We start from the raw sequence: 10,404 nt of genomic DNA, 5'->3' as shown, positions 1-10,404 counted from the left end.
CTATGAGGCTTTACTGAGAGTTAAAGTAGAGAATCGTTTGAATACCATAACTTCCAAGATGCGTTATGCTGGGAGCCCCTGATGCGCTGGCTACATACCCGGTTTCCACTCTGTGAGGAGAAGGATGGAGACTCCCTTTGCGCACCAGCATATTCCTCCACAGCATCTCCACACCATTCACTTAATTTAAGACCATCAAAGCGGATCTAAGCAAAGGAAATGAAAGCTCGCGTGGACTATCACGTGCATTGAACATCTCCCAGAGAGCCACCACCGAGCACCACCGTCGTATGGGTCTTCTTGTGTGCAAATGACGCTGCCTGTGGTTGGCTCGGTCCCGCTGACGCTTGCTTCGTCACAGACAGGAGCTCAGTGTTGCTCCAGCAGTCATTTGAACCGCTTGTCCTCCTTGACTTGCGCTCTAAGTATGATGATGGTGATGATAATTAGTGTAAAGTTATCTGTCATCTTCTCAGCATGCATAATACATATTGTAGATGTAAAGATGTAAACATGGTGGATGTTTGCTCTTTGATGATCATTGCTTTCAGCAATAATGCAGTGCGCCACTTATAAGGCTCCTGAAAGGCAAAAGGCCCCCATGTTGTGAATTATAATTTCATGAAATGATGCTTCAGCAGTGTCAACCATAATGGATTCCTATGCGATCCCCGACGAGGCTTTGGTGATGGCACTGCTGGCTGACATGAGTGACAAAGTTGAATGACTATCGCCTGAAGAACAATGAAACATCTATTACACAAGCCTCACGCTTTGGCAAATGTGGAATCTGCAGTGGTTTATCTATCCAATTTAATAATGGAACAAGGGCTTGTATTGGCAGGAGTGGGGTGTCAGTAAATCTAATTCCTTCATACCATTATAGTATTCGTGGATCTGTGTGCAGATGTGACCTCTGGACGCTAGAGGGAGTTATACTCCACATCATCGACTAGGAATATAGACGCAACCGCACTCTGATGGATAAAACGGTCTTAGCTGCTGTCTCCCGTCATGGACACTCCTTGTCCAAAGACCTCTTTAAATATAGTCACACCCGAGCGTTTAGAAAAAGGAGTTTAAACAAAAGCCTTCTATAGGACGCTCTGGTATTTGCTACAAGCTCATGACACGGGTTAAAACTGTTTTTTTTTACCAGCTGTTCTACCTGCAGTTTCCTAACAAATGCACTTAGTAACTGTTAGCCAGACAACATCTGTAACCCAACATCGAGTTTTATCCAACATCTGTAAAAATGGGAGGCATTTGTGACTTTTTATATCAGCTTCCAAATTCAAATAGGCTCTTCGAAGCTACAAATATAAAGTTGCTTCATTTATAGAGGAGAAAAAAAAGCATCTTTCTTCTACAGTATATTGCACTAATTTGGTTCAGGAATCTACATGAGCCAAAACTGTAGAAACAAGAACACCATGTCAGCCTGACATGATACATCCACACCCAGTCCTTGGTCATTCTTTTTTTAAGAAACCCAACACTGACCAGATTCACTTCTAGGAACATTGTGTCAAACAAACAAGAAAAAGAATAAATGTTTAGTGTCATTTCTTGTCTATTTAACTTGCACATTCAATAATGACGTAAAAAGACAGTTGAGATATCATCAATGGAAGCAGACATGGCATATTCCTTCTTGGAACAGACAGTTTTTAAGACAGCTTGATTATAAATCAAGAAAGTACTGAAAAAAAAAAATCCTGGATGACAATAAGAAAATAGAATACAAAGCTTTCAGTCCCTACATTCTGAATACACAGTATAAATTGTAATAATTTATGCAAGAAAAGGAACCCGTCAAAACCAGGGGATATCATTTTCTCCACCACAAAAGGAGGAGGAGAAACAGAAGTACAACTGTGACAAAGATGGAAACTTATCATGTCTATACCAGTCAGATTGGTTGCCATTCATGCCTGATTTTGACAGACAGACAAGTCCTGGCCTCTTTACCAGTTCAGTTTGTAAGTGCATGAAAACTGGCAAAAAAGCGCCGACAAAGTTCTTTATGAAGTTGCAGACTTAAGGTACGCTATAAGGTCGCATCGGTCCTTCTTCTTTTTGATGCCAGCGAAGATCATCTTTGTTCCTGGAATGTATTTCTTGGGGTTCTCCAAATAAACCATCAGGGTGTCGTCGTCCCAGGTAATGCCTGAAGTCGAAGTGAGCAAACACAGTGACGAAGAAGAATGTTTAAGCCACACAGCATCATTCCTTTGACTATTAAAATACAGCAAACTTGCATAACGTATTCACCTTTGCTTTTGTTGGCGTCGGTGTAGGAGAAGCCCTCTGCCTGGCCGGTTTTGCGTCCAAACAGACCCCAAAGGTTAGGCCCCACCTTGTGCTTCCCACCCTCAGTCACAGTATGGCACTGGGCACACTTTTGGACAAATGCCTTCTTGCCTTTGTTAAGGTCTACAGGCATGGTTTCTATAAGAGGAAAAAACGCACAGACACACACACACACAGGACAATTGGACTTAGTTGCTTTACATTGTCAATAGTTACTGACTTATGTTAAATTACTTATATTGGCCAATCTAACTGTGTTTTGTGTTACTTTCCGTGGCTGCATTTGATTAAAAGAAAAAAGAAAAGAAAAAACCTCATTCTGCCACTAGGGGGTTCACAGTTGCGTAACTCGGACCCGGTATTGTTACAAAACCACTTCAGGTAACTTTACAGTTTCTGTTAATACACAAACAGTAACGTACTTTCACCTCTACACGTTTACTGTATCCGTGATGTGACGAGCTCCAACAAAGAAAAGGTCGCATAGTGTATCCGATCTTAGACAGGCCTACCGTCAAACAACGTTATTATAGGTTAGAAACCTCTGTGCGATATGTAAAATGATCGAATGTAAAATATATGGAGACATTTTCCAGTAAAAGTAACAACTTATTGTAGTTTAAAAAAGAGACTTTGAATTCCCCGGAAACAGCGTAACACCGGCAGAAGACCACGTTGTACACGAATGGACCCGTTAGACGGATTTAAGTCGCACAGAGAGACACTTCACTGGCAACAACGAACCAAAACGCTTAAGATGTTGATGACCAGCTTCTTACCCTTTGCCATTGTTTATTTTGCGGACTTATTGAGACGTATTTCCTCAGCTTTTGGCTTCTTACGAGCTCGGGCACAAGTGATTCCTGTGCTTCCTCTCAGTGACGTCACTCCCGCTGAAACGTCATCAGTCAGCTGACCTGTTTCGTCAGCCTCAGTGGCTTCTGTTATCAAATTACGCAAACCTCCACATCACGCGGAGGAACCGCTTCTTAAAAATACCAAAAAATAAATAGAACACCTCCAATGTATAGAAACCAGAGCATAACATATTCATTTATTTCCTGTTGTTAGACACTGCCGCATAATCATAAACATCTTAAAGACGTGCCTTGATTCTAGGTGTGGTGGGATTAACAATGTCTCTATCAGAGCAAAGTAGCATGTAATACATTACCATCTGCAATTACATGGATGCATACAGTAACATCAAATCGTGTACTACACGGATAAACTGAATTAGAGTATTTTGCTCCTTTTGTTTTGAGGTGTGAAATAAAACTAACTCAACATTTTGTTTTGTTACAGGTGAGCCAGGAGCTGAGGGGGGAGAACCACGGCCTCTTCACCGGGGACAAACATTCAGCAACCGTAGCTTGGAATTAAGACATTGGTCCATTTGTAATATCTCCATTTGACCATCTTGTACTTAAGGTTATCCAGTTAAATTAGCTCTCATCCTATATAAAGCCTTTACTAATAGAGGACAATACACGTCTGATGTGTTATTGTTGCTGTCACACAGATGACCGTTGTGACTGTCACCTTTTTCTTTTATTTATTTAAACCCACAATAAGACATCCATGTAAATTATTTCGATATGAATTTGCGTATATTCTGCTGTGTAAAATGTTGTCAATCTTGCGTCCTTGTGTGAATATTATTGGTACGTGTTTCTCTTTTCATCATTTACTCAATGTGATTTGGACAATTTTGGAGAAAATAATCCTGCAGGGGAGGGTGACTGCCTTGCAAGCAAAAAAATATAAAGTATGTGCATATGTGTTACTGCAAGTTAATAAACATGTTTGTTGACATTTGTTTTGCTGCTGTTGTTTTTGTTAACTGTCCTCTGCCTTATTGCAATACAGGCTCTTGTCTCTACTCCAACGATTCATTTGAGAAATAAATAAATATATATGTATCTATATTTACTTAATCTCTCTCTCTCAATTTCGTTTCCAATACAGATTTGTTGTATTAGAATAAGTAGACGGGTTGTGTAATGTTTACAACTCATAGCTGTACTGAATGGTAATACACTCTCAAAACAGATGTGTTGAAAATAACACGTGTTCATTTTTAACACACCTGCGTGTCTAGTTAAGGACAACATATTTTGTGTTGCTTTCAACACAGTCAGTGTGTTAGCACATTTAACACATGCTGTGTGTTACATATTTCAACATAAAGATGTGTTAAAATAACACAAAGATGTGTTAATACTTTTTTTCAAAGAATTATCCTTAAATGCAATTTTTGTCCATGGTAAAATGACTCACAAAATAAACAATTAAATAAAATTCAGGTGACATTTATTGAAATCATCAATCGTCAATTAAAACATTTGACAGATGTTCACAGATCTGTTTTTCAAAAATGACCACTGTAAACAAACATTTCATACATATATCTTTTACATTGATCATTTCATACTCATCATTCCGCTCCACCACATATGAATACAGATGATCATCAAAGTATTTCACAGTTAAAATCCTAAGAAAAATGAGTACCTCTTCCTTTTCACAATTGGGAACCAGGTGTACAATCTCTCCAAAGAGACGCTCTCCTCTAAAGTCACAGTTTAGAGCAAGTACACAACCTGTTCTATATATCTGACCAAGCAGACAGACAGAGGGAGCCACGTGAATTGTGCTGCAAGTACCGATATCATATCCAAGTTCTTTCAGATTTTCAATTAACAGATCACTTTTTTCCAAAGATCCAACCGTAACCGGAAAGGCATTTGGGACGGCCATTTTTTTTGTCAGTGGATCATTAAATTTCCAATTGAACATACTTTGAACTTGATTCTTATAAGCCAAAGTCTTAGAAATATTCATGAAATTACACACAGCATGAGCATGCCTTTTCAGGGGACCATGCTTACTTTCAAATCTCATACACCATAACTTCAGAAGTGGGCCAAACGTCATCATCATTCGCCAATAGTGAGTCATAAAATGATGTTTTGGGATGAGTGGCCTGTCTGGATAAAGACTCTTGAACAAATGATGGTGATCTATAACCAACTGCTTTAAAAAGACAGAAAGTCCATAGCTAACAACGGGGGTAAATACTATGCTACATATTTCTCTGAGGAGAAGGAACAATTTCCAATGTTGATCATGTTCACTTATAAGTCTCCTATTAGAAAAGGTAAAAAGAGTAAGAGGCACCACATCCGACTAGTGGTTTGTTTTATGGGATTCTCTGATGTTCTTAAGTTAAGAATGACGCTAGGTTTGTTTTTCTCATTTGCAAAACCGTAATCAAAGCTTACCAATCTGTCATTGAAATGCTCTAAGGTGAAGCTTTTCTTGAAGAGGGATGGCGACTTTGTCGTTCTTTGCAATGATGATGTACTGAGCTGTTGTGCTGGGGTGTCCTAAACACACGAGCTTGGGCTGGTGGACTCCCACTGCTCCCTCAGGAGATCCCTCTAGAAGGCTGGGGATGCTCGTTCCAGTCTGGGAAAGCACAAGTATATAAAATAGGGCTGGTAAGATATCATTATTTATCCTCTGGGTTATCACATAATGTTTTTTTATTACATCATAATGCACAATTTTCTGTCTAAATTCATGATACAAAGCAAAATATATAATTTAGTCATATTTCACACAAAATTATGAATATATTTGAGAATCCCAATGATAACATTGTAATACTGTAGCATACATCCCCTTACCATGCAGTCCAGTATGATTTACAACTGGATTATCCATACCGAAGCAGATATTGAAAAAGTCCTACGTAGCCCATATGTCAAAGCAAAAGCTTAATTAGCATGTGTTGATACTTGAGTTGGGCTTCACATATAAGAAAAGAGGTGTGGGACATTCATAGACCAGAACAGCTTTCCTACCGGTTTCATGTCCACGATGTACGAAAGGGCCGATTTCACAAGGTCCATCCATCCCTCCCTGACGCAGTAGGAGGCAAATAGCGTGTGAGCATCTGAAGGGCTCTGAAGCAAAGTGACTCTAAGAAGAACACAAAAGGTATACAAGTAATTACTCATGCCATCTCAGACATTAAGTTCGCCACCAAATTATCATAATAGAAAAAGCTGAGCCCATAAGGGTGTGCTGGGGGAATTCAGATACATCAGTCAAAATAGTCACAATTAGATACATTTCTAAATTGTTTAGCACTAGTGGTGTGACACTATGACACAGTAATGTAATTACTGTGTCAGTAATTTGAAGATACAAATTCAGTTTAGAATTTTTGCATCGTAAAATATCTTAATTGACCGTCAGTCAGGTATTATTAACTTCCAGCAACCCTCAAATCAAAGAATAAAGACACTTTACGCACAATTTAGGTGTATTTTCCCTTTAACTCAGGAAATGCAGGATGCAGCATGTTTTATACTTAATGTGAATATAATTAATTTCATCTCATTTCATTATGCAATATGTATACTTTGTTTGCATCTCATTCTGAAAACCGGATGTTAGTCTGTAGAAAACCGGAAGTTGTCTCACGTTAATCTTTCCGCTAACTTTGCAAAGTCCTTCGCTCCCTCCCGATCTGTGCCGTTTACCGTGTATTTCAGCATATAGGTGCACTACAATTTAAGTGTCTGCTGAGTTGACCACAGTGAGATAAGGTCATGCTCCGCCTTGCTAGCAAGTGTACACAATAAAACACTTAACGATAGCACCGGGAGAAACCCTGCAACTGGTCTGTCAGTAACGATACGCGAGAAACGGGAACACCGCGTTCACGTTAAAGCGGATATGACAACTCTGCCGCAAGTTACGTGCCTCTTCCGCAAGCTGCGTTACTATTAAAGCAGAATTGACAGTTTTCGGATTCTTAAGATCTCTATTAAATGTATTTTACTCTGAAGTGATAGTTTACAATTTACCCGTAAGAGGGCACACAAAACACAAAAACGCCTATTGAGTACATCCGGGTCAGAGTGTTTCCGTAATGTTAGCTTACAGTTTGCATTTGGTATATCTCCAATTTCATAAAAGAAGAATCGCGTTTCTATGTTTCCTTCTCTTCCATTAAGCCCATCGTCGGTCATGGTGAGCCTCTTTCTCTCATAACGTCTTATATTTTTTATCTTTAGTAATTTATCTTTAGTAAAGGTCATTAGGTACCATTTAAGAGTATTGAGACCCTAAACCAAGGTGATGGCTTGATCCTCATCCGTAATATTACTTTCATTGTTTTGCAAGAGATCAGGAAAATAACACGAATGTTGAATTATTAGCCGCACGAGCTACTGCTAATCTATGACAGCTTGGTCAGGAGTATTTATCTCTAAATTTGTTTTGCAAAAAATGCAACCGCAGCACAATGATGACGCTCATTAGGGTGGCCAAAGTAACAGGAACACCTGTATAATGTAATGCAATCAAATAGCCCTGTTACTAATGTTTGTATTTTGTTCTCTCAACTGTTAGCTAGTGAGTTATATTTGTGTTGATGTATTGCATTACTTTGTGTAATTATGTGCAAGGTTGCAACTTATTTTCACTGTCAATTAATCAGCTGAATATTAATTGTTTGATCTATAAAATGTGCCAGAATATATATATTTTTAAAACAATGCCAATCATTGCTTGCATTGTTTTTGTTCATATTTGTCATTCTGAAACCAGTGATGTGTTGCATTTTTGCTTAAAAAATGATGTAGATTTATACTATTTCTTGAATCAATTAATGTACTACTAGTTTTGGCTCTTAAGTGTCAAATGCATCTGTTATTTTTCAACAGATGAGGTCAGTGCTGCTGCGCAGGTTTACTTCAAACATCCTGTCCTGTTCCAGAGGATCATGTCGACTTACAGGTCGGATAACGCATGGTGTGCAGCCTCATTCACCAGGTCAGACACCCATCCAGCAGAGCTTCCGCGGACCACTTATACCTAAAATCACAGCCCTGGTCGGGTACTCCGACTCTTCCACAAACAAGTACACGATGATTTACACCCTGCCGCACATTAAGCTCCTCAGAGCTGTGTCCAGGCTGAAACTGCTCCAAACTGCAATCACCGGGGTCATCTTGCCCCCAGTGTACATCCTCTACCTCCAGGGAGACGTCCCCCTCTCTCTTGTCAGCTACGCAACGGGTTTAGCGCTGTTTGCTGCTGTCATGCTGTACACTGCCAGTCACTTCTTCAGGAGGATTGTGGGGATGATGTACCTGGACCCGTCCCAGACCACCCTCAAAGTGTCCCACCTCACCTTCTGGGGCAGGCGCCATGATATCTACCTGCCTGTGTCGGATGTTATGACCATCGGGGACACAGGCGACTCCGTAAACGAGACAATAGTGAAACTTAAGAGATTCAGCAGTCCACAGACGCTCTATTTCTCCACTCATTTTGGACGTGTGGTGGACAAACAGGCTTTCGAGAAGGTGTTTGGAACTTAAAAATGATAGTTTGTTTAAATTGTACAGATTGGGACAATAATAGTCAACAGTGAATTATCCTAAAAATACAGTATAACTTGTTATAATGAGAAGGATCTGTTCTCGGTGAAAAATAAGATTATGCAGAAGACTGTCGCCAGTGTAAACTTTGGCTGACATATGTTAGCAGTCGTCAACCATGAATAACAAGCTAATTCATTACTTAATGAAGCTTGTGGTTGGAAAGTACAAATACATATTTGCAGGCCTGACTGCTAAGTGACTGTTTGCAGTAATGTGTTAAGAGTACTCTGAGTACTTTGGTCTGTAACTGTGTTAATGTGTAGAGGAGAAAAAAAAAGTCAAATAAAGTCAAAGTCTTGGTTAAAGTGAGGTTGTCCTAATGTTCTACAAACAGAAATATTGGTGTTGCATCTTAAAATAACTATTTCAAGGTAAGTAATGAAGCACATTTATTTCAAACACTGTTAGTGATTCAGGTGTGAACAGAGACTGATCTACATTACATGTAGAATGGGGCATTTGGTAATAACATCACAGAGAAGATTTATACCGGATATTCACACCGGTACGTATACTTATATACGTGCTTTTTGTGTCATGTAATAGCTTTTACTAAGACGACAATAAAAACAAACAGTTTCATGATCCATTTGGATACAATATGAGCTCCCTAAAGATCTTTAAGTAAGTAGTGGGTCATCTTTTTAGTAGAGCAGTTTTGATGACCTAAAGTATAGAAACAGTCAACTCGAATGTAACGTTAGAGGAGTAAATGTTGGAATATTACATGCTGAAACATAATGAAGTAGAGAATTAAAAATAAAAATTAACCAAAGTGACAGTACCTCCAAATAATATTACAGCAGCACTTTTGTGCTGAGATATCACGTTATTTTAGTTTGTCCTCTGTGATTTAAGCATCTCTCAACTTGTCTGAGATGCAAGTAAAACATCCGAAAGCAGCAACATTACAAAGTAAAAATACTCGGTTGGAAGTAAAGGTTCAGTCGTATTGGCAGCAAAAATTAACTTAAAGTATTAACACTAAGTATTTATTTTCAAAGTGTTGTTATTGCTATTGATACTATTGTATGTTTCAACCATGGTCAAAATGGAGCATTGACTTTTATGTTGTTGGTTCGTATGACCGATAACAATGCATGATATTTTATGCAATTAAATAGTTTTAAATGTAAAATCCTAAACTGCAAAGAATTACAGAAAGTGGAGAGAGCGTAAAGTGAAGTATGTTGGAAATTCTTAAGGACATGTGTTGTACTTTAGTGCCGTTACAAATACTCAGTACTTCTATTTAGCAACTCTGCCCTGGTGGTGCTGAGAAATGCTTGTTTGTAAAACTGCTGCTTGAGAGACATTATCAGGCAACAATGCAATCCTAAAAACTATACATGTGGCTAAAACATAAAAATGTAAAATCTTCAGAGCTGGGCAAAAGCTTTCTTTTAGATGCAATACAGGAAACATTCACATTCACTGCAATATATATATATATATATATATATATATATATATATATATATATATATATATATATATATATATATATTGTTTTTACATTGTTAATATAGATAGATAGATACTTTATTCATCCCGCAAGGGGAAATTTGTTCACTACAGCAGCAAAAAATATACTTAAGCAATCAAAGTAACAGAGTAAAAAATGTAA

The 10,404-nt window shown here is 38.5% G+C and overlaps 2 protein-coding genes across 2 annotated transcripts; one reads left to right on the top strand and one right to left on the bottom strand.

Moving 5' to 3' along the window:
* Nucleotides 1-1,555: 1,555 nt before the first annotated feature.
* On the bottom strand, nucleotides 1,556-3,203 carry LOC306783242 (cytochrome c-b-like). Its single transcript, XM_079276813.1, has 3 exons — nucleotides 3,093-3,203; nucleotides 2,275-2,451; nucleotides 1,556-2,170 (listed from the first exon to the last, which is right to left on the bottom strand). Exons 1-3 carry the CDS (start codon nucleotides 3,100-3,102, stop codon nucleotides 2,025-2,027), a joined length of 333 nt encoding a protein of 110 aa, XP_079132939.1. The 5' UTR covers nucleotides 3,103-3,203; the 3' UTR covers nucleotides 1,556-2,024.
* A 4,046-nt stretch (nucleotides 3,204-7,249) lies between these two features.
* Nucleotides 7,250-9,037, top strand: LOC306783859 (transmembrane protein 186-like). Its single transcript, XM_079277679.1, has 2 exons — nucleotides 7,250-7,359; nucleotides 8,055-9,037. The coding sequence occupies exons 1-2, from the start codon at nucleotides 7,321-7,323 to the stop codon at nucleotides 8,712-8,714; spliced, it is 699 nt and encodes a 232-aa protein (XP_079133805.1). The 5' UTR covers nucleotides 7,250-7,320; the 3' UTR covers nucleotides 8,715-9,037.
* The last annotated feature ends 1,367 nt before the right edge of the window (nucleotides 9,038-10,404 follow it).

The sequence above is a fragment of the Melanostigma gelatinosum genome (genome assembly GCF_949748355.1).
Source record: "Melanostigma gelatinosum genome assembly, chromosome: 10".
NCBI classification, from domain to species: domain Eukaryota; kingdom Metazoa; phylum Chordata; class Actinopteri; order Perciformes; family Zoarcidae; genus Melanostigma; species Melanostigma gelatinosum.
The sequence above is the reverse complement of the archived record's forward strand: the minus strand, read 5'-3'. Positions and strand labels throughout refer to the sequence as shown.

Bases quoted from the DNA above. Each gene is read 5' to 3' on its own strand.
- LOC306783242 (XM_079276813.1), bottom strand. The intron at 2,171-2,274 runs GTGAATACGTTA...CTTCGACTTCAG, and splicing joins CGACGCCAACAAAAGCAAAG to GCATTACCTGGGACGACGAC.
- LOC306783859 (XM_079277679.1), top strand. From the start codon at position 7,321: ATGTTTCCTTCTCTTCCATTAAGCCCATCGTCGGTCATG. The intron at 7,360-8,054 runs GTGAGCCTCTTT...ATTTTTCAACAG, and splicing joins TAAGCCCATCGTCGGTCATG to ATGAGGTCAGTGCTGCTGCG.